This window comes from Nothoprocta perdicaria, unplaced genomic scaffold (assembly GCF_003342845.1).
Source record: "Nothoprocta perdicaria isolate Ctin4 unplaced genomic scaffold, notPer1 scaffold_102, whole genome shotgun sequence".
Classification (NCBI taxonomy): Eukaryota; Metazoa; Chordata; class Aves; order Tinamiformes; family Tinamidae; genus Nothoprocta; species Nothoprocta perdicaria.
Genome location: NW_020454117.1, coordinates 537,979 through 562,702, shown reverse-complemented (window position 1 = coordinate 562,702; position 24,724 = coordinate 537,979). Strand labels below are relative to the sequence as shown.

The window sequence follows — 24,724 nt, the reverse complement described above, 5'->3', positions numbered from 1 at the left end:
ATGCCACCTGACAACACTAGTGCTCTTGCACACGGAATTTGAGCTTTTGTAATTAATAAGTGCTCTTTTTGAAGTGTTCTGCCTGTGCGTTAAAATGAGTGGCTAGATGTCTTAAGTTCATGGTTTTGTTTCTGGCATCCGCTTCACCTCCACCTATTAGTTTCTTGATTTACAAAGGAAACTGTTAGTCTCAAAACATATGTAGGTGAGAAAAATAAAGTGTGTCAGCTGGTCACTAATCAGAGGAGTGGGAAAAGAAAACTTAAGGGCAGTGTCATCTGCAGCCTTCTCCAGCAGACTTGGCGAGGTCCAGGAAGCTGGAGGCTGCGAGCACAAGCATTGTCAATGCGGAGGAGATTGTTGGACTAAGCTCCTGAGAGAAGAATGCARAATGGACTAAGTCACCATGTGTGTCCTATCAGTTGACAAGAATTTTAAAGAGAACCAGGCTATTACTTAATAARGTTATTAGTAATCTCAGGAATTAAGCTGGTAAAGTCCTTAAGTACAGATCATGCCTCTGCTGGAGGCTACTCTACAGGAGTAGCTTAAGTTTGATAGCAGAGCATGGAACTTGTTTAGGGGGTGGAGGATGCTTACCAGTTTGASCAGACTGTTTGATTATTTGACCTTCTGTAATGAAAAAAACTTTCTTAAACTGAAACACTGGCAAAGCATGAAATTATTTTGTCCTGTCCTTCAGTCGTACTCAATCCTGTTTTTGCATCAGTGTCAGWACTGTGGAATCTCTATTGGACTCAACGGCATGAGAAGACCGGTCACTTCTTCCAGTCCTTCTGTGTAGGTCGTCTTCTCTAGGTTTAAGAGCAACATTTTTGCTTTGAGACTGTCTAGATGAGTGATATCAGAAGTAAGATGTTCAAGCTCAACAACTCCACATGCAGCCTTGCCACTGCTGGCTAGAGTAGAAAGTTTATTTCTGTATTTGCACTTTTTAGAGTGGCTTTTTCAATTCTTCAAAACAATCAGACATTCTACAGTTTTTCAGAATACTTTATGCTTGCTCTGTAACAAGTTTCTTAGCATTTAGTAACTAACTTATGCTCACTGCTATTCTCATTAAAACTTGAAGCTTTCTCTCTGTTTTTCAGCGTTTCCACTGGCTGCCTTTGTAACATGTTAAACTTGGCTTTTTCTTTTTTTAAATCCTCTAACGTGCTTGGCTGGCAGCCCCACAGAGCAGAAACACAGAGCGCTCCTTTTGACTTCTCACCGCATCTCTTCAGTGATGGTAATTTTGATTATATGTTGCAACTGGATGCCACACAAGAGGACTCTTGCTCTTCTGTATGTCAGTTTGTCAGAACTAGTGACTCTTCTGGGTTTCAAGTGATTTTTTTTTTTTTTTTTGAAGTTCCCTTTAAAAGCACTGGGAGGTTGGGCTAAACTGAGGCTGAAATCTTCATTGCCRAAGAACACGCAGCTGTCTTCACTTATTAGTTCAATGTGTCTTGTGAACATCTGAATGCTTAGAATCAGTGCAAACATGATTTTCTATGTGTTAACATGGGAATTGTACACACAATATTATAATATAATTATGTGTTGTAATAGATTATAATGGAATACCATGTAAAACGGACAATAATGGTTTCAATGGAAATCCAAAGGATGCTTCAAGTTACTGATGCTTTGTCAGTGCTCTAGGTGAATAGTTGAATGTAAGGCTGGAACTGTTAAAATTTGGTTAAGTATCTTTGGCAACTCAGTCTGAGTCATGACTTTAGGTTTCCTCTGATATCTTAAATAACTACCAAGCATCAAAGAAATTACAGAGGTCTGTAGAGCATTGTGAGAAGCCAAGTCTGCAGGGACATTTTCTGCTGTATTTTGACGTAGTGGAACTAGAACAGCAGCTCAAATTAGTGTGAAGAGAGCACGTCCTGAGTAGAATAGCAATATTTCTTTATTCATTCCTGACTTGAAGTGCAAAGGTGTGGATTTTTTTTAGCATGGCTTATATGAGTTGAGCTCTGACTATGTTAGTGTAGTGCTCAGAATTTTCCAGATCTTCTTGTGACTTCCCCTTGCATTGGAGTGAAATACTSCTTAAGCTATTTCCTTGCTTAKGGTGAAAATGTCAGGAGTGTTGTTSATAACCAAACAGTGTTTGTTATGGATCCACAGAGGTTTGTGTAGCATATGGTAACTTGTTTGTATTGAAGCGCAAGTATTTTATCCAGTTCTGTTGTCAGTCAGGAAGTTGCTTTTGTGTTGTGTAATCAAATATCTAGAAATTGGTGCAGAAGTTAAAGGGAAATAATGGACTGTGCTTTCCCTCAGCTGTGAAGTTTGAGGAAGTCTTTCTAACAGCAGCCCCTGGCTAGGTGGTACCTGATGTGTTGTCAACACTGTCTTTAGGAAGAGAGGATGGAGCTTCAGAGGACGCTTTGTGGAATTTGCAAGCACTCTGACACAGCTTGGCTGYAAAGCTATCTGTCTTAAGCTTGATATTTTGAATAAATCCCCTGCTTCAGTATAGTTGATAGTTGCAGTTGATACTTGATCAAGACAGTTGCAAAGAGGCTGAACTGCTCTGCAACCTCAACCAACCAGTTCTTGTGGCTAGTGTCTTCAAATTAGAGGTCCGACAGTCTTTGACCTTTATGTAATTTTCACCGCTTTCTGCTAGAGAAGCGGCGGTGTTCTAATCTCATGCATAATCATAGCTTGTGACTCTTGCTTTCTAGTCTCTATTCAACCTAACAAAACTGTTCAAATGGTCTTGGTGTTTGTCATCTTCCAGTACTTACCGATAAAAGATCGATTCAAAATAGCAGGCATTTCGGAGCATATTGTAGACTTCAGATGTTATCTACTGCGTTGATAATATTAATTAGTGAATATGTTCTTCAAATTCTGTGAGACAAAGTTTTCAGATCACTTGTTTAAATGAGCTTGAGGTGTAAGAGAAAGGAGCCTTTTTGTAGCTCTGATGATCAGTATGCTGAGTGGTCGAGCTGTGAGGTGTTTCCAGAACAAATGCAAAATATAGTCACTTGATTTTTAAGGTGTATAAATGCGTACGAGCCTCTGAAGCCACAGCAAAATATTCTGTTTGAAAATGTGCACAGATGTATTCCAACAGCTTTGCTGTTATGCTGCTCCTGAGTGTTGTATTGCAAAAATCCTGAAAAAGGATTTAGTGTATGGAATCTGTATATGCAGTCTCCAGTGGAATCCTAATCATGGACATGGTAACTTGACTGGAAAGGTCCTTAGCATCCTAAGCAACTTGTCAAAACGACTTCCTTGAACAGTATTTGAACCAGGTGATTTTTTTCAGAGGTCATGTCCAACCTAAACTATTCTCTGAAGAAAAGCGCRTCTTTCCTGATTCCCTGAAAATGGTGTTTTGACATTCTCAAGTTAGGTAAACTTTATGCTGGGGGAGGGAGGGGGAATGGGAGTTCAGGAGATCGATTCATGATCTTAAACCTCAAATTTCTGGTGAAAAGCTAAAATTAGGCCAAGAATTGGTAGCCTTGTAAGTAAGTTGGAAAACAGCTGGCTGAGAGTTCTCCACTATCTACCTTCTGTTTTTGGAAAGGTATCCAGTGCAAGTGGGCTGTGCAGGTGGAGCCTACTGAGTTAGGAAACTTAGTGGTTACAGTAAACTTCATTTCTTTCAAGTTAAGTGCCTAAAAGATGTTTCACAGGAAACTTCAGGAGTAGTAGTGTGTGTTTCCAGTGATAGTAGTGATAAAGTTTTATTAAAGGAAACTTTTTTTATATTAGTGCATGTCTTATCAGGCACACTGAATTCCCTATCTGTGTAGGTAAGATGACTATTTTTGTTTTAGAGGTTGAAAGATGAGGCAACATGAAGAGTGATGAGAAAAATCTTATCAAATGTATGAAATATCAGGCCATAATTGTTTGGCTTTGTAAGATTTGGTGACTTTTACTGGCAAAGTCTCTGTAAGACTCCACATGGTTATGAGTTAAAGATACTTATGAGTTAAAGATACAAATACTTAAATATGTTTATTTTTCTTCTTTTTATGAGGCAGCATAGAAACTCTCAAGTTTGATTCCATTTCTTAGTCTAAGCCTGCAGTTGACTCTCTCTTTTAATTGCAGTGTATTTAACACAACTTTTCATTTTTAGAACCTTCTTATTGACAACTGGGTGTTTTGAGTTTGATTTTTCCTACGTACATTAAATTTTTCAATGTTAAAGGACTTCCTTTAAAAGGAAAACTTTTACTTTATTCACTTCAAAGAGTGTGTGTTGRTTTGTTTTTGTTAGGGGCGATACTACATTTTACCTTACCCTTATCAAGCCTTGCCTTGTAGTTTATGGAGGCCCTCTAGAGTCTGTGTTCAACTCGGCCAATTCCATATATCTACTTGACATGCCCTGAAAACCTACTGTAGTTTAGTATTACTGTAGCAATAATAAGCTTGTACTTTTTTCCTCTCATCCATATTTATTGTTAGATATGTAATTTTGCATTTAATATAGATGAGTGGACTTCATCTTCTCCTGGCAGTCTTTTCATGCTTACTAATGTGTTTAATTTGGACCAATGATCTGTTGGCTCCAGTTCTGTTACCACAAAGGCAGAGTGAACAGTAAGATGCAACTAGTTACTGTTACAGAGCYGCAGGTGCGTGCGAGGTTGGCTTGCTCCAATACCTAAGCTTGAAACAGTAGCAACAAAAAGTACCAGAAATATGCAAGCAATTCATGTGAGAARTAATAGTGTTCTTGCGGCGCAAATGAGCTGCTAGAAGGTATTTTATTGGTGGAAATATTTTCAATTTCCTATGTTTCCCAAAAGGAATAGTTGTGAACTGATTACATATTAGACTTCTAAATGTTTTCTGATTGTCTAGGCATAGCTAAAGCCTCTTAATTATTAAAAGTAGCCCAGTAATGAACTAATGATAAAAGGAAATGAAACATTAAGTATATGCTTCTAATGAGAATGACTTTTCTGTTCAGCTAGCTACCTTTCCAGAAGTATGAGAAGCTTTTAGATAAATTTCCATAGTGTTTTTCTGTCCTAATAAAAATTTTTGCAGTTAAATATATCTGATYATTTTGTGAAGACTCAGTACAAGTGAGTATTAAATACCTGAAATTTCTTATTTCACACAAGAAAGTGTGTGTTTTTTCCCTCATTGGTTAGCACARCAACGTAATTTGTAAGTCTTTGAGTTTATATGGTAGGAAGTGACTTTTTTGAAAGTACTTCTCCATATACATAAATGAATATGGGGAAGAGGGAGAGGGAGAAGAGATGCAAAATTATGCAAAATTCTCTCTGTTCAGATAGTTGTTCTGTGTCCAGGCTCTGTCCCAGCAGTATGSATGTGATGAAGAGGAGTGAAAAGAGCAGGCAATGCTCTTTATTCACTTATGGATTGCTAGTATTGGGGTTTTTTTCAACTGAAACAAATTCTAGAATGAGTTTAACATGATTGTTTTCCCTTCGTCACGTAGTTTTGAAGACTAGTGTATCAATCTAGAGATAAGGTTCTGGCTGTATTTGATTTGTGCGACTTGGTGTTTTCATTCTGTTGGTATTAGTCAGGCATCTAATACTGAAGAAATCTATAGTCAAATCTCTAAATCACTTCATGACTTCATTGACTTATGGTTTGAACACTGAAAAATCAGTGGGTGGGAAGTGGAAAGCTTTCAACAACCCTTTTGTAAGAGTATCCATCTCTTATCAAATTCTTTTTTTTTTTGAACACATCATTTTGTTGGAACTTTTAATTGAAAGAGGTTGTTAATGCCTTAAATTGAATGACATCGAGTGTGACTTGGAAGACTAAGATTTAGTCTGAGATCTAGTTCCTTGGATTAGTTTATTAGGTAACAGCTTGAATAGTGGCTTAACAACTCAAGACAGTCAACTCAAGATGAAATAGCTTCTCTGAAACCTGTTCAGTAGAAACAAATACAGTATGGTGTAAGACCTTATTCATCATACTAATTTACACTACTCCAGGAAAATGGATATTTSAATGTACCAGAGCATCAGTTTTAGCTGAAATGAAACATACCTACAATTTAGTGAACTTTGTGTAGGAGTAAAACTGCGTTCTCCAGTGGATTTCTTCTCTTGAAAGAGGCTGATCTAAAACACTTGAGTTCAGACCATAGTTACTACTAAGGAAAGTATCATAGGTCTACAACAGAAGTGCATTAAGYCCTAAGCAGGCAGTGACCATGTCTAGTCTTGCAGAAGGAAGAAGAGCATGGAGACTTTGCACTGTGGTGTAGCAGAAAGACTTGCCTTGTACGGGGATACTGTCTCATCCTGGAGATGAAGGGACAAAAGCTAGAATGGAATTCAGATTCAGGTTGGCTATCACTGTTAAGATGGGGTAATATGTTGCTACTCTTTGTATTTTATTCAGTGGCATGGGTAGTGATAGTTTGATTTATGCCTTTCTTGTTAGATATTTTTATTAGGAATCTTAACTCTTAGATTATAGCAATTTTTCTACTTCCATCTTATTTTTTTTACCTGAGGCTCTGCATTGGTAGTCTGACTGCAACTCTCATGTGTGTTATGGGTTTGTTGTTGTTTGCTTGTTTTCTTCCCCCTCCTGTAATGCACTGATACCTGTTAAGATTTCCRAAGTCTTGATGCAGCAGTTAGACAACTACCAGGTCCTGTTGGTAGAAGTTGCGTCATAGTGTGGTCTTCAGTGAAGAATGGTTGATCTGCCACTAGCTTGGTGGACCCAGTTGGGGTTCAACTCTCTCTGATGTTGCTGCTCAGAGCCTACCTTTAAGGTTGATGTATTTCCACGCTGCTGTGAGTCACATGAATAATAYGACTTTTCACAGGGAAGTGGGAGTTAATTTGCAGAAACGTAAGCCTTCACAATAAATTGTCTTCAGCGATTAGCTTAAGACTTCACGTTCTTGTGCCCCAACTAATGATTGCTTTCTTTTTAGGTGCCTTAGCTGGACCAATTGTTGATCCACATGTGACGGCAGTTTGGGGGAAGAAGGTTGCACTGAAATGCATAATTGATGTAAATGAGACAATTACGCAAGTGTCTTGGGAGAAGATGTATGGTAAAAGTTCACGGACTATTGCTGTTCACCATCCGGAATATGGAATTTCTATTCAAGGAGAATACCAAGGAAGAGCGGCATTTAAAAATTACTCTCTTACTGATGCGACCATCATCTTAAAAAACGTAAGCTTTTCTGATGCGGGAGAATATATTTGCAAGGCAGCCACCTTTCCCCTTGGAAATGCACAGTCATCAACAATTGTAACAGTACTAGGTAAGTCAACTTCTTCATAAAGAGATTAGATGACTAGCACAAACTTATTGATGAAATTCTGCAAATTTATTCATGTATTTTACTCTATAACCTTTACTCTTTACATCTTCAGTGGGAAGATGTATTCAGCAGCCTTATTGATGCTCTTTCTTCAGTGAAGAGACTTGCTTAGGGTCTTGTTTCTTTGGAACTTGCTCCTTGATTATCTTGAATTAAAAACAAAAAACCCCAAGCACTTTAAACATCATACTTATCTAAAAATTTTTGCACACAATTTTAAATTTTGGGCTTGGCAATGCAGATACTAGAGATGCATGTGTGTGCTGAGAAGCTGCTAAAGATACTGTTAGTCACCACCSTGTCTAGGTTTCCTGATAATTATGCTGTTAATACAATAACTTTAACTGCTTTGGGCTAGCTGTGTGAATTGTCTGCACAGTATGAGTGTTAAATAAAGCTATTCAGTGCACTAGTGAGAACTGTGAGAAGAAAAAGGAGAGGATTTAAGCCCCCTGGTTATGAATAGTACAAATATGAAACTTATATAGAATAAGTTTCTTATTTCAAGATAAGCAGAACCTTAAACTGGTTGAGTTTTACTTTTTTTGTGGTGAAATGCTGCCATAAAGGACTACTAACTCACAAGTAGACTTAGTAGTGCAGTCTGAAGTAAAATGATTTTCTTGATTTTAAAACTTGTTGACTTGTTCTTTCTTTAAGAATAATTATAGATCAATATAAATAAGTTCTCCATCTGTGAGTGGTCAGGTAGCATTTTATTCAGCCAAAGTGGTCCTTGGTCATTCTAGCTTTGTTAAYAAGTGGGTGGTTTAGGTTCTTGTTTTTCACTGTTGCCTGTTTCCTGGATAATAGAATACCATGTAAGTTAAATCCTATGGCTGGGCAGCACACTCAGTAAACTGAATTTCACCACAAGGTGGGGCAAAATAAACACCTCAAAGCAAGTTACTCCAGTTGGAAACAAGCTCTCCCCAAGAAGTTCCATGTGATACAGAGCATGAAGCCTTATGACCCATCTTCTACCTACACTGCAAGTGATGTTATGTCTGTGACTACTGTAGCACTCCCTTGAATTCAAGTCTCAGCTGCTGGGATTCCCTGAGACGAAGGGGAAATGGGAGGCTTGGTTTTACTGCTTTCCCTCATCTCTTTCAGTAAGTCTCATTTCCTAGGATTTTTTTTCCTAGGATTTTTTTTGCTAGGATTTTAGTAGTTGCATCTGTCACCCTCCTCAGATTTTAGATTTTTGCAGGAGCTGAGAAGGCCACACACAGTGCAGAGAAATGTGTGCTCTATGTTTAATCTATCACACAGAACAATGTGGAGGGTAACAGTGTGCTTGGTGACTTGCGTGTGATCAAAACCTGCAGTTGGAATAGGCAGAAGAGCATTTATTGGACATATCCTAGCCTTGAGCTTTTCTGGAGTTGCTGATGGTTGTCAGTGATCAGCAGTCAGCCTCTGAATTGCAAAACCTAGTTAATAGAAATGCCTTCCTTCCACCTGTACCCCCAAAACTAGTAACCAACTTGCATGTTTGAGGGGAATATTTCTGCTACAAAAGGGGAAGATTAGCTGTAGTTCTGATCAGGRGTGAGGAGTAGGGAGAAAAGTGGTGTTTGAACTTGTCTGCTTCCATTATTCTGTTCCTTTGGCTTGTTTTCTAAGTACTGTTTGCCTTTCCCTCCTATGTAGCCATTTCTTGACTTGCATGTAGAACAGGGTAGGACTGTGTCTGACTTAGCTGCTTTCTCTGTCCTCAGAAAAGGTCACTTTCCTTTTACCAAAAMAAACTGTTATACTGACATCTATACTTGAGTAGAAAAATGTTAGCTTCTCAGAATAGGTATATTAGTGAATTATATGTGAGCTTACAGGCCTAAGATCAGCAAACCACAAGCTAAACTCTATCTTAAGCRTGGAATATGTCCTTTCAGAATGTAAAACCTGACGTAACTTCAAATCAGCTTTATTCTGTTTGTTCTGCTACAGTTCTAAAAACCTGTCCTGTAAGTGAGGAGAAATTCATGTCCAGGAGCTGATGGTTTCCAGTCCCAGCAGTGGTGCGTGTTTTCCCCACTCCTGCTGTGCATTGCTATCAGTGAGGTACTAGTTGGCTTTGTCTGTAACAGGCTTGTACACGGTGAGGCAGAGACACTRAAGACAAACATGGGAAGAACACAACTGCAGGATAAAATATTTCATCTGATGCAGCATATTAATTGTATAAAATTGCATATTTGGAAAGTCTCCCTTGAGGTATTTAAGCTTCAKAGACCTACCACATTGGTTGACTGTCCTTACTCCCAGTTTACTCAACTTCCTGCTTTATAATCTAAAGGAAATTCTCTCTAGAAGAGGTTAAATTTTGTTAAAAACTGGAGATGCTTTTAGGGACAAACTGCTGTATTGGCATTGTCTAACACTGTGGTCCTTCGAGCTTCTGTAATATGAGGGAGCTGGAAATGTGAAGACTTGTATGCCAAGCTTCTTCATTTGGGGTTCTTTGTCTTTCTGAGGACAATGATGCAAACCAGCTGAAGGTGTTTGAAGGTAGAAGAAATGGTGTGTGGTGGGGTAGCTAGCAGAGTTTACATACCCTGCCTAACTGCCTTCTCAAATGCTTTCAGTATTTCCAGATGTCATTCAGTTTGATGGCTACTGTCTTAACAAGCTGACATGTTCGTCTGCATATTAATAAAGTACATCTTGCAACTCTTACCAGTATCATGGTAAGGTACCTATTAACCTATTTTTTAATGAAAAAGAAAAGCGTCACAAAGTTGATGGATGAAGATCTACTCAGTMTGAGTAAATCCCAGAGATGCTAATATAGAAATTCTTAAAGTAAGAAATTAAGATTAAGAAGATGCCTGTCAAACAGTATGGAAAATAGATCCTGACAGGGAATTCTGATAAAATAGTTGTGTTGGAAAAATACTGGTTGGAGTAATATGCACGTGGTTCTGAAGTAAGGTGATAGCATGTACCACTATGAGCTGAATTAGTGAAATGACTAGTKTAGGGGAGGGAAAAGTCAGTAATAAAGGATTAATGTAGAGGACTGGATAAGTTTTATTTTTCAGAAATGTAAGGTCATGGTTTTGAGGGGGAGGGACAAACTAAAAAGTAGGAATTCTATTCTTTAGAGAAGGTTATTCAAGGATATGTCAGTTAGAAAGAAGAAAGGGCTGACAAGTCCCAGTGTCATGCTGTGGTGGGGTAGCTAGTGGATTTAATGGTAAGTGGAAAATAACACTGTTTATGTTGTAATCATGCCAGTCCCCTCTAGCCTTTCTGGGCAGTGGTGGAAGAAAATGTAAGATAGCTGCTTCTGTTCTCTTTTTCTTTTAATGTTGAAAGCTGGAGGTAGRAGCTTTCTGAAACCTAGGACCTCAAGACTCTTTCTTTTCTGGGTAGTTTATTATGTTGTCCTTCTGTAAAGGACTCAACAAAAAGAGGTCTCTGGCAGTCCTTGTAAACATAATGTAAAGCAGGAGTAAAAAGGCTTATAATGGCAGTGAAGAAATGGTCATGAATCGGTAAATGAGGGAGCRTGGATGTGTAAGGTGGGTGAGACTTTCCCAGAGTAGTTAGCTACAGGTTCAGCTCATACTTGAAGCACTGCTGCTTCATGTAACTGGAAGGTAATTCATGCTGTGAAGTTGCTTCAGGCTCTTAGAGCTCTAAGATGTGTGAATAAGACATCCCATGTGCACTAATCTTTTAATAGCCTATACCCATTCCTATCTACTGTGTTAATTTAGAAAAAAAAAAAAATTTGCCACTGACCTGTTATTTATGCATTGTGGAAGCCAGTCCCCTCTACTCCTGCATCTTTGTGGGATTTCTTTTTTTTTTTTTTCTCTCCCTCCCCAGTCTGGGGACTCTTACCCAAAGTGCTGTGTGGTGGGGTTTGATTTTCCCCCCACCACCTCCCCCCTTCAGTTTTCCTGGATAGTGCATAGTGTTTCTATGGAATGGCTTAAGTAGCCTCTTTTAATACTTTGAAGTTGCATTCCCTGCCTTGCCCCTTGCTAAAATAAATAAAAGCTTAGGGTTATCTTTATTCCAAGCTGAAAAAGTACCTGTTTGCTGATATGAGAGGTGAGATTAGGAGGTACCATTATACACTTGAATCTGAAAATTCATTCAAGTGGTGCTTCAGTCATAGTTTAAGATAATAAATGACTACAAAACCTGTAGCATGAGTAGCTGGGTTTCAGTTGTTGCTTCAGCTGCTAGAATAAAGCAACTGTGAAGGAAGGACAACAGAAACTACCCAGGTCTTCCAAAGGACATTGCTTTGCGCCTTCAGTAGCTATTTGGCCACCCTGTCAGGTGGTTTCTAGTCCAGGAATCAGGGTTTACAAGAGCATGCAGCAGTGAAGGCCAAGCCATATGTTCAATTTAAACTGAACCCCAGAAGCACTCTGGAACTGGAGTAGCTTTGAATAGCTCAACTTTGTCTTTTTGAGAAATCCAAGACTGAGAATTACTTTATCCGTTGAAGCTGTTCAGTCACACCAATTTCAGAGGAAACCTGAAGGAAAAAAAATGCCCTTTCTCTAGCTGAGGCTTTGCTTGAGTCTTTAGTGTGGTACTGAGTCAAATTTTTTTCACTTCTGTAGATGATAGTAGGCAGTGCTTATGTTTTTGAATTCATTCGTAGCTGTCATTTCTAATACTGTGGAGCGTGCTGCTCTGACCTGTAAGAATGTCCTTGCCTAGTTTTTAACTTTAAGCTTGACCTTAGATAAGAAGTGTCCTGGTGCCTTTTTTTCCCAGCCAAAACTTAATATTAGGGGGAAAAAAATAATAGGGCATRTAAGAATTCAAGTTTTTCTTCAAAATAGTGTATTGTGGTTTCACTGGTCTGATGCTTGGTATTTGAAGTGCCTTGGAGAAATGGTTTTATTTTCCTCTTYAATCCTAACACTTCTGTAGTTAAGGCTGTGACCCATGTCTGGCGAATGTTGCTGGCAAACTAATACTCACAGAATACAGTAGTCTTCATGCATGAACTGTTTAAAGAGCCTTCCCTGCTAGATTGCTGTCCACTGCAGATGTACCTTATAGGAGTAGTTAGTATAAGGACAGCTTTTGGAGATATGCTGCTTTTTTGTTTATTGTGTGAGTTTATTTAAAAAGGTTCTTTATTCTTGCCTCTTTGTCACATTTTTTCCTCACTACCTGTGTGCCTGCTCAACTTTTCTCCCCCATCAGTTGTGGAGGCTACTTAGTGAAAATATGAGGGAATACGTGCAGTTTCTGTAGGCTATGTGATACTTTATAGTTGGGAGGAGAAAGGGAAGTCCATTTAGTGTCCTTTCTACAGAAAAAGCTTTGACTTCAGTGTTTTTGTTTGTTTTAGCTCCTGCATCAGTTGTATAATGTATTGCCTTTCCACATAGTAGGTAGTCTGAAATCCAGTAATGGAAGTATGGGGGTTAGGAAACTTGGTTAAAGGGAATAGCTTTTGAGGGAAAGAAGGAGGAAAAAAAAAAAGTTTCATATACAAAGGTATTAGCAGAATTAACAGAAGGCTGGTTTGCTAACAGGTATGACGGAGACAATGAGGGGCAATGGTCTTTGAAGGGAAGGTGTCATTTTGCTGATGGAATATCTTAAAGATGTCTAGTAACAAACTGAATTTAAAATATGCATAAATTTGATGATGGACTTTGCCCTAAAGGCTGTGACCACTTCAACACTGTAAAACCTTTGTGAAATAAGGTTGATGATATTTTCAGTTCTTGCTTAGATACACCACATGAACACAGTGCCATTGACGATGTAACAGCTAGTCATCCTAAAGCATTTATATTTAATTTTGACCTAAAACAGGCTGTATGTTTTAAGGCTARTTTTCACAAACTTACATTGAGTCCTGAAGCACATAGTGACTTGGGAAGCTGCAAACATGCCTTGAAGCTGCACTGCAGTGTGCAGTGCAACACAAGCAAAACACTGAGAACGTGTGTGCACGTAGGCCTGTGCATACACACGCGCACAGTGTTTTCCTRCAGGTTAGTTGGCGGTTCCTGATTGGGATGCTGGCAGCTTGACACCAGTTGTCACTGCTGCACTGGCCAACTGAAGAATAAACTTAACATCCACTGCTAGCTTTGAAATGCCACAAACTGAAAGCATTGAATTTAACGCTTAGTGCAGCAGAATCTAACCCCCTTTTTTAAGTGTAGTTTCAGCCCAGTATCTTAAGCTATCTATATTGTCAGACACTGCACTGGAGCAGTGTAGTTGGCATTTTGAACTCTCTGGGAGTTCCCTGTTGATGCATTAAATGTGAACAACATTAAGCTTTAATCAGCGGACAAAAGTGAACAGTGCTACCAAGTGAAAGCAATTTCGTTACCACCTTTGATATAAACTTGACCTTTCGCAGCTAGATTATTCTTGTTCAGTTGTTCTAAATAATAGTTTTGAGGATATGGATTGTTTTGAGTTAAAATCTACTTTTTCTTCTTCCTCTCTGATAGTTGAACCTGTTGTGAGCTTAACAAAAGGATCAAATCCTCTGATAGATGGTGCGAATCAGACAGTAGCAGCAATTTGTACAGCAGCCACTGGAAAACCCGCTGCAGAGATTGACTGGGAAGGAGGTCTTGGTGAAATGGAATCCAGCTCCACGTCCTTTCCAAATGAGACGGTGACAGTTGTAAGTCAGTACATCATTGTCCCGACACGGTTTGCAAGAGGAAGACGTGTAACGTGTGTGGTGAGGCACCCGGCTTTGCCAAAGGAGATACGATACTCTCAAGTTTTGGACATACAGTGTAAGTATTCTGTAAGGTAGCTACTACTCATTACATATTTTAACCATGCTGTTTATTAGGTGTAGCCTTCATGGGATGAGATGGCCACATACTGTTTCAGAGGAATTAAAGGAAAATAAAATGCTATAAAAAGCGTGTAATAGGTTATTCAGAAATAGAAGCGAGGGACTGTGCATTTAAAGTTAAATACAATCATCTAACCAAGTTAAAATACTGTAAACRTAGCTTTAAATTTAGGAAATGTCTCTGTGTAAACTTGCTCATGTTTGTATTCAGCTTTCCAAATTCACAGGCAAAATAACACACTCAATTGATATGTAAACTGTTTACAGAGCCTGAAATTGTCAGCTGATGTTCTTTTGAAACCATTTCAGCAGTATTAAAGAGGAATTCTAATTAAGATTCATTTTTGAGAACTTATCCCTCAGATATTTTCAAGTTATTTTTCAGATTACTTGTTCACATTGTAATTTCCATAACGAAATGAGAGTGTATATATATACACACAATGGTAATCTGAGTTGTCTGAATCCCAAGGACCCAGATTCTCGTGTAATTCAAACCTGAATAGCTACTCCAGGCTTCTGTAACAATTTTGTGGCATTACAGGGCATAAGTTAGATGTCTTGTAACTCTGCTGATCTAAAATGACTTAATACRAATAACCTTTAGGCATGTGATCCATTTTTAATTAATGGTTATGCAACCAAAATGAACCATTTTCAAGTGTTTCCTTTGGTACTCATTTTAGTTGTGTGCAGCTTTAAAGTATCCTGACGCTTAGTCTGTGAATCCATTTTCTTTAAAAAAAAAAAAAAAAAAAAAGTAATGCCTGTATAGCATAAACCTCACTATTTTTGTTTGACCAAGCCTCCTGCAGTTTTGTTGAGTTTCTGAGAGGTCATCTCTTTCAACCAAGACAGACTTGGGTGTCATACTTGACCTTCACCTTTTTTAAGGTGACTGATGCTGCTTAGGTCTTGAGACAACTTCTTTGGGGGAGTCTCACTCTTTTAGACGTTTATACTACTTGTCTTCTAAAGATGAGAATGTGGTTATTGCATTGGGTGCATAACTGTGGTTTTTCTTTGCACAACTGAAATCATTTGGATGTAAGATTTATACTGTAATGATTTGTAAGATACTACACTGAAGTTCTAGATCTAAGTGAAGCTGATTCAGGAATAGATATGGTTGTTCCCACTGTTGCCCTGAACAGTGAATAAAAGGGCGGATTTTTGGCAACTTCAAAAAGAGAGCAGAGCAGGGTACTCATACCTGAGCGCCAGTGCTCAGCTAAGCTTTGCCACACAATTGTGTAGTAAATAACTGAGCAACAAATGAGAAGCCAAGGTGTCGAAGTCTTAATGCTCAAGTCATCTCTCATTCTTTGCTTAAGCTCAGAACTTGTACTGCAACCCTCATAAGCTCTTACTGCACAGGATTAATACTGAATCATACTGGTCTCTGTATGTTATGGGAGATAGGTGACCAAATTTCTCCTACATACCTGAAGTAGGTGGCTTTTTATGTCTGTGACGACGAAGTCCCATTTGATGATACCAGTTGCTCTTAATTATCAATTTRCAGCCTGCATTTGTGACCTCTTTCCTTTGTTAATTATCTGGCTTCTCTGAACACTTTCTTATCTGCCTTTATCTTGTTACTGAAAAATATTTCTACCTTCCCTTCTCCATTTTGAAAGGACATTAAACCAACCGTCTTCCAAAAGCTTTCATTTTTCCCAAATAAGTATGTGTGCTGATGTCAATATTTCGCTGGGTATTTTCAATAAGTTACTGTGTCTAACAGAATCTACTGCTGTGTGCTTTGCTGTAGCTTAGAAGTCGGTTTTGGTTTGTGTGTCATTTTAAGAAATGAGACAAATGTCATCTGCACCATTAAACTGACGGTTGAACAGTCTTAGTTTAAAGAAAACGTTGTCATTATTGATAGAAGAAATCTTTTCTTGGTAGATGCGCCAGAAGTTTCCGTAACTGGCTATGATGGAAACTGGTTCATTGGAAGAGAAAATGTTCAACTCAAATGTAATGCTGATGCAAATCCTTTACCTGTGGAACTTGTGTGGACCAGGTAAATATTTATAAAAAGGGACTTGRTACTTGATTCCAGTGCTGTGAATGGTATCTCTTTGTTTATAGAATACCTGGTTTGAAAACAAGGAATGTGTGAGTTGGGTGGTAGTGATGCAATTCAGACTCCTACAAAAAGGAAGGGGTGTGTGTGTGATATGAATGGGTGGAAAAACTTTAAATGTACAAGTTTGGACACTTTGTCATTACTTTTAGGATAAAATCATTTTAGTTTTTACTTTTGTTCAACCTAAATATTGCAACAGATCATCCAAAGCTCAGTCTAGTAGAGATCCAGCAATTCTTCAGTTCTGTCTTATTACTTAAAAGTTGGTTGCAAACACTTGAAAAGAGTTTCACATCTGCTCTCTAAGATTTGGAATCTGAAGTTGAGGTGGCCTATACTACAGAGTGATTATGGACATTAGCCTTCCTTAAGGTTAATGGGTCTCTTGTGTGTTTTCTTTTTCTTCAAGTCCTCCAGTAGTTGCCAAGAGGAATAGATGCAGCATTTTCCTTGCTTGCTGCAAACTTCAGTTTGACTGTACATGAGAGGGAAATAGGAAGTATTTCTTACGTAGCAGCTGTATGTTACGAAGAGAGGGACTGGATGGCCCTACTTTGAGATGTACTGCTTGGCTTTTGGGATGTGTTTTTGGAAAGAGAAAGACACTGTTTTGTAAAAGGGGAGGGGGAAAAAGGAAAATAAGGAGCTGCTTTAAATTGAGTTAGTGACAGTTGAAACCAAGAAAACAATTTTCAGRAGGGTAACTTAAATGTAGTTCTGTTATAATGCTTATGCCATTAAAGCATGGGGGTATTTACTGTTCTGAATCTGCATTGTATTTCTTTCCTTCCCAATGGCAGATATAACTTAGTGTATAGGAACACTAAGTCAAATGTGCTTTGAAGCTGCAGTAAGTTTGGAGTTGCCTGAGGACAATTAATACGTTTTTGTTTTTCTGTTGAACTGCTTTGGACCTAAAAGTAACCGTGCAAGTCTTGAGTTAGTATTGCAGCTAACTGCAATCAGAATGGTACAACTGCACTAAAGAAGACTTTGTACAATGAATGGTATTACCTGTGTGGCATGGTAGGCTGCCATTCCCACCTAATGCTTAGTTTAAATTCAGTGTAAAGTTTAAATGGTTAGTTTAAGCTATTAGCTTAATATTAAGCTGTTAAATTTAGTGCAAGAGAGCGACACAAGGCATTCTATACTTAGCATTCTGTAGAATAAAATTTACCTTTTGCTTTACTGAGCAAAACCCATCTAAACAGCTGTAGTGTTACTGAGAGGAGACCTTTTAGAGGCTGGGGAAAAAAAACCTATTCACAATAAAATTTAATGTGCTTAAGTAACCTGTGTTCAACTTGCTCAGTATCTTACTGATTTGAAACTAAAATAGAATCTTAGAACCATTAGCCAAGACTTCTTTATTCCTTAGGAGCAAGGAATTGCTCCTAATCCTAGTGTGTTACTAGGATTAAAAAAAAACAAAGCTTTCCAAATGAATAATATATAAAATATGTGAAACCTTTAATATAATATTACATTAGAGCACTCCAAGGTTTGCAATATTGTGTATTTAATGCATATATATATTTAAAAAATCAGAATCTTTGATTTCAATCACTGGTATTAAGTTGTTTTAGCAGAAGGAGCTCTGAGCAATAATTATTAGCAAAGTAATTGGAGTCTCTAAATGCAGGTGTGTCGTTGGCTATAGCATGAGGACCACGGGAAAAGTATTTGTCAGAAACCTTTTATGTTGCAGATGAGTACCCATCTGCAACACATGTGAACAGCATAGGTTGTTCATTACACTTGTATCTACTTCAAGTAGCAACATCTTCCTGAGCTTACACTGTTTGAGTTTATATGTTCATATTCTTTTGGCTTTTTGTTTGTTTTTTTTTCTATTTAAGAATATGATTGAACATGTCACAGGAGGCTCTTATTTGAATTATTACTTTAAAARAAAAGTGGATTATTCCAGGATACAGAGATCAGGTTGTCAAGTGTTTGAGTTGATACCTCATAGGTTTTCACACAGCAGCCAAWTAGGATGCGGCAGAGCAGTATCATTATGTGACTTCATAAGTGCSCAAGGGGGAGTAAGGTGCCTAAGAATTTAAACTACAAGGAGATTCTCAAATGGCTGAATTTAGGATTGAGGAGTGATTTAGCAGAAGTTTGAAGTTGAAGTCATAAGTGAGGGAAACTGGAGTCTGCCACGATGTGATGATATACACAGGCAGACACCCTGATGTGTGTTTTGCATTTGGTAGCTCTCTTAAAGTAGTTTTGATGCCTCTTTCCCTTCTCCTTTCTCTACTTTGCACAGTTGTTCTGCAGGCACATGCAGMATGCTTCAGGGCATGAAGCATTGGGACCACACACTTTGTTCTAAGCAGCAAATTGAGTTATGTTTCTRTAATTTGGAAGGGAAAATGGTCCAGGGAGAAAAGAGGCAGGCAGAGAGGGAAGGAACTGCTTGAACACTTGCTGTGAAATGCTAGTCCTATTGCCCTATAAAAACCTCATATTGGCAGAAGTGTTCTTTATCCCAATAACTCAACTGGCTAGATAATACTGATGGTGGTAGAAAGACTTTGTACCTTGACTGCTGGTTCGTACACTTTGAGTGGATAGTTGTGCCAAGTTCTTTTAAACTCTTCAATGCTTTCAAAAGTTTATTTTCTACTTACCTCCCAAGTGTCAGCAAATGTTGTGCTGAAGATTGGAACTAAATCCCTTAACTTAAAGAACTAAATGTTCACTGAAAATACTCCAGAAGGATTCTTTGAGAATATTAAAAAGCTCATCAAAAGTTCCATCTCTAGATTACTACAAATATTGCCTTCTATAAGATATATTTAGTTTTTAGTTGTAAAGACGCTTACTTAAAATATATCCGTTTTATTGTAGACTCGATGGGCAGTGGCCTGAAGGATTGCTCTCTGTCAACAACACTCTGCAGTTCAACAGCCCATTGACTTACAACTACACTGGGACTTACATCTGTAAGGTGACCAATTCCCTTGGTCAAAGAAGTGATCAGAAGACTATTTACATATTGGGTAAGTCTATGGCTTGGCAAAGACAATATCTTAACTTTGACTCTTTTGTCAATAACTGAACGAGCAAACTGAGCTGCTCAGTATATTAAATACTTCCTACTTCAGTGTTAAGTATTAAGCTTAAGAGCTGCAATAAAACTTGGAATTAAATTGACCCTTTAGTAACAACACCATATAATGGAAGCTCTTAGGCCTGAAGTTTTTTGTCCTAGTGCTACTCCTATTACTTTTGGTAGGTGAACTTCCTTTTGTYTCTTTTTGTGTCTGTGCTGTCAAGGAAATAGTCATATCACTTTTGCTTGATGCTAAATGTTAGCTTCATGTTTTACTGTGGCAATTTCTTCGCAAGGACTTGAAGAGTTCACTCAGCACTGGGTCTTAGGGTGTGTGTGGGTAGGCATTCTCTTTATAAAATACATGAGTAGAAACATAAGTAATAGTACAAATATTGCAAATATTTGTACAATATTTGTACAAATAGTGCAAATATAGAAATTAAATATGAATGCCTCAAGAGAATGAGAGCTTATGAGAATGAGAGCTTAAGACTAAACTCAGGATGCAGAATGTTTGAAGCCACTTGTATCTGTTCATGTTTGTTAGTTAACAGCAGTTGTAGAACAGGAGGTACTGTTTCCAGCTGTCAGACTAACTACACTATGAGCCATTGTGAAAATGAATAGGCTCCAATTAGCTGGCTAGCTAATTGGCTTGTTAGCTGCAAACTCATAAATACTTCAAGGTAAATGAGACTTAAATTTTATCTCTTAAAAGACCTAAGTTCTATAGTTGCTGSTGAAAGTCGCATCTGAGAAATTACTCTAAATATTTATTTTCAGTAATTCCTGTATGGAAAAACTCATGACTGTTAATCAGACTTGAAACAATTACAAAGACTATTGCTTTTTAGGAAGTCTTAAGTAATTTAAAGATGGGGAAAAAAGAAGGCATCATTAAGTATAACGAAATAGTCTTCTGGAATGTAATGTTCAAAATCATTTAAACTATTTCTAGTTTCTCCAAGTACAGCTCTGCCCTTAGCTTCCTTATTCCACTGGTAAGGGGAGGAGCATCACCCAAGTCCATTTCACAAGTTTTTGTTTCTGAGCAAGTCAGACCATGTTACTTATGCAGAAACAACTGATTTTGGAATTATAATTAYGATGACTTCTTGTCTTGCAGACTGCTAAGAAAGTTGTGTGTGGGTTGAAGTGTCATTTTTCCTTCCAGGAAAAATTCTTGAGGTGACCATAAATGTATTTGTCAGGCTGACAGGTTCTCATTGTCATGCCTGTAGCTTTCTGGCGGTTATCTGCTAGTGCTCAATAAAACAGGAAATTGTCCAGAGCTGTACCCTGCAATGTAATGTACAATGTAATATAAGAACTTTTGAAAGCTGTCAGTCTTCTAAATGAATTCCTATAGTCACTACTGCTGCATGTGGAAGATTGATCACTAATCTCAGACTACCCACAGTGATGGGSAGTGATAGCGTAGGGGACCTCCTGTTGCTGCAGGAGGTGACTGTCTCGCTGACAGCACCAATAAGGTGACTGCTGGCACTGTTTTTCTTGGGCCTTGCTCTTCTTGCTGTGCATACATGACTGTTGATGCTCTTCGCTGATTCCCACCTATATGCCRGAATAAGACTCTTAACAGAAATGTAGTCTGTTTGCCAAGGAGGAACTTATTCAAAATCTGAAGCAGAACAAGTACTTTTTTCTGGTTCTCATAATCTTTGCCTAAAGAAATGTTGTAGTGCATCCCATCTCTGATTAAATGGCCTTTTGTATTTGCAAGTTTAGGGTAGATTCGGAGTCTGGTTAAGGCTCTGAAGATGCTTCAGCTGTGTTTTCTGTCTGGTTGCAATGAATTTCAACATCAATGTGTGGCATTCAGGCTGCATTTTTATTTGCTCTAGCAAAAATAGGCAGTGAGGCACATTTGGAAAATAACTGGGGGGAAAATGGAGTGAAGAGTCAAGGAAGAGCCAAACTGGACTGTCCTCTTTCTCTGTTCCTATAGGACTCTAGGGAAAAGTACAAGTGCTGAACTGTTATTTCTGGCTGTTGCTTGTGTGTTACTTGTGTGGATTTTTTTGTTCTTCTGCTTTATTTTCTTAATTTGGACATAACTTTTTTCAGACCACCATGTTTTTATCTCAGGCTTATGATCTGCTTCTACAAAGCACCAACAATGGTCAGAGAAGGCATCTACTGTTTATGGTGATTTTTTTCATCTTCCAATATTGAGATTACTGAGTCATAGTGAGTTGTGGATACTCAGGCCTGTCTGAGGCTAGAAACTTGGTTTAGGATTAATTCCATGTGACTGGAGGAGAGCTCTTAACTCCTGTTCAAGGCCCATAATTCATCCTTCCCATAGGAAGATGCTGAATCCCCATTAACAGTTGGTTCGGCTGAAGGGCATTGGTTAATGACTTGTCAATAACCAATTGGTTATTTATATATTGTCATTGGTTAATTGGATAGGAAATGGTGATGGCCTATGGCAGGTTTCTAGCTCTGTTGCCAAAGAGATTGTTTGGGATATTTTTGTTTTGCTCCAGTTGCTCTTAAAGTTTTTCCTGAAGAGTCTTCAGCATCTTAAATAAGAACATATAATTTGAAACTTGATATTGTTTTTCTGATCACRGTAGGCATAACCTCATATTTTAAGTCCTGTTAAGTCTCAAATGTTCCCTTTTGAGGAACATGGTCTTYGAGAATGATCCTTGTAATCTGGAAAGAGTATTTGACTCTTCATTTAACTCTCTCATTTATGTCTGTCAGAAATTTATGGATTGTGTTCTTGAATAGCAGCATGTGAGGTTTGGGGTTTGTTCTTCCATATTGGAGGAACTAGACTGTTGTGTTTTTGGAACCAGTCAGCCTTTGACTATCAGAATTAATACTTGGTGGTGACTATGCCAAAGTACCTTTCCCTCCAAGACTTAATTTATGTAATCTTTAAGTGGCAACTTTATCTGAAAGAGATACATGGTAATATTTAGGTTTTTCCTCACTATGGAGTTGATCRTTTCACTTCTCAAAATTCATATTGAGCTATATTTGAAATGGTTTGTAGTTGAAGTTTTTCATTCTCTAGATTTAAGTGGTCAGTTATGTAAAATGAAAGGCTCCTTAATTTCAGGGTAAGGCTTAGCAGAAGTTGTTTGACAATGTTGCTCTGTTAGTAAGGAGTGACCATCCCTCTCTGCCTCTTCAGCTTCCATTGGCTTTGAATTGGAGGAAGAGAGAGGATGGGCCCAGGACACTTGAACCAGGATGTGTTGCAAGTGCATTCAGAGRGAGAGATGCAGTATTTGGGGGATAGGAGAACAGCCAATGCACATAGCTAGAATATATAACCAATATATCTAAGCTTACCTTACACAGAGGAGCCTTTGCAATTAAGTTGTTTGCATTGCAAAGAGCTGTGAAAATTGGATAAAGAAGAGTCATTTAAGGGAAGCATGAAAATATCAGACCCAAGTGGAACAAAACTACTCTTGCAAGCTGATAGCAGCTTTCATGGAAAAGTCTAGGAAATAYATAATAAAAGGGAAGCCCAGTGTACTGTACAGTGACCATAGTGTCTTTGAGCAGATGTTAGTGCATAACTTGAAGCAAAGAACCAATCTTGCTTTTATTGGTGGMAGACTAATAAGGAAGACTGGTTTGAAACAGACCACGAAAGCTGAATGGAGGTTTTTATCTCTGGAGGGAAGTGGTTTGTTTATTGTACTGACAAGGAATAGGCTCCTGCCCTTCCTGGTTTCTTGAGTTAAAGTCCATCTTATTTTAATGAGGATGGTAACTATGTAACACTACAAGAACCTTTTTATGAGTCTTGACTTGCTCTTATCTTTACTCTTGGGAATATGTCGCAAGGATTTAACTGGAGCCCATAAAAGAGTAAGCAAAGTTAAAATCAAGGCAACTTGATTACTAAAAACTGAAATGTTTCCAGATTTTTGCAGCTCTGTGGCCTGTGTGGATTCTTGAGTACACTGTAAATCTGTGCTGCTACATAGGCTGCCACATCAGTGCCATAGCTTTTGAAATTCCACAGGCACTCTTGGTCTTAATTATTTCCATGATTTTCTATTTGGGAAGCTTGATTTGATAATTTTTTTTTTCCTTCTCTTTTGAAAAGCTCTGCAGAACTTTACAGGTTCCTAGGTGTAACTGATCTTTTCTCCTCTGTAAACAAAGAAAACTGATTTTAATACTTTTATCATTGCAGAATGACAATATTGACATATCATCCCGGTAGAAGTACTTTGAACAGATTGAGAATGAACCCTGAATTTATATTAGAGTTGTGGTGAAATTAAGATTAATATGTCAACTTGTCCTTGAAAAGAACTCAGCTAGACAATCTGGCAGTTGGTGGATGAAATTTAAAATGCTCACGCATTAGCAGTACAGTATAGTTGCCACTATCTCTACTTCTCTAGGAATGAAGGCTAAACTTTCCCAGAAGCAAGTGTTCCATGCTTAGGCTTTTTTTTTTTTTAGCATAGAGGATGATACCTAAACACCTCAGCATTAGAGGAGAATAGCTGATTTGCCTGCCAGGGACTTTGAAATAAATAAATAAAAAGACTAAATATTTGTAATCCTGTTTGAAATTTGTGTATCAAACCAACAAATCTTATATCCTGACTGAAATGTGTCTTCAAGGAAGAGAAATGGGATTTTAACTACTTCACCTATGGATTTGTAGGACATGGGAACCCTGGAAAATTCGGATTCCTAAATTTCTACATCTTTGTTAAAGTATGAAACTCACTTTAAACCTGTTTTTACTAAAATCATAATCTGAACTCCTTTTGTTCATTTTGATTATACTTGTTTAGTTTCTTGTCTGCTGTCAAATTAATATCATTTATGTATAGACACCTAACAAGTCACCACTACTTTTACATGGTCAGGTCATAATTATGCTCTGTAAAATCCATACAAAACTCTACTTAGGTTTAAGTCTCACATTCAGCAGTGGGGAGCAGTTTGAACTATGAATTGTATTAATAGCTCACGACAAACCTGGCAATTCTGTCTGCYAYGAGAACGAAATGACCATCAATATATTTAAACCTTTTTCAACTTCCAAGTGTAAGATTTGTCAAATAACTAGAAGTTTGACCAATCTCCAGTTCTATTCTACTTGCGTTTGGTAAATTTATGTGCCTCCATAAGATGATAGTAATGGTTCCATGGAACTTGCTTATGTTCATTTAACTCCATAACAACATGATGTAGTGAACTAGTGACCATGTAGTATTCTCTCTAAAAGATTTAAGATGTAGTAACATATTTAGAGTTCGTCTCTTTACTGTTTTTAAAACTATCTTGCTTTGGGCAAGGCAAAATAAACCTTTTTATTCGACACAGCACTAATGTAGAAACTRGTGCTGCATATGAATTGCAGTCCAAAGT

The 24,724-nt window shown here is 38.0% G+C and overlaps 1 protein-coding gene across 2 annotated transcripts in view; it reads left to right on the top strand.

Moving 5' to 3' along the window:
- Positions 1 to 6,296: 6,296 nt before the first annotated feature.
- The window catches only part of NECTIN3 (nectin cell adhesion molecule 3), a 34,643-nt gene continuing 16,215 nt past the window's right edge, over positions 6,297 to 24,724 (top strand). For both annotated transcript variants that reach the window (XM_026041723.1, XM_026041714.1), the window contains exons 1-5: positions 6,297 to 6,342; positions 6,947 to 7,285; positions 13,807 to 14,103; positions 16,080 to 16,197; positions 19,129 to 19,280. In XM_026041723.1, coding sequence (XP_025897508.1) covers positions 6,306 to 6,342; positions 6,947 to 7,285; positions 13,807 to 14,103; positions 16,080 to 16,197; positions 19,129 to 19,280 — 943 coding nt within the window. In that variant the 5' untranslated portion in view covers positions 6,297 to 6,305. The remainder of the gene's footprint in view (positions 6,343 to 6,946; positions 7,286 to 13,806; positions 14,104 to 16,079; positions 16,198 to 19,128; positions 19,281 to 24,724) is intronic.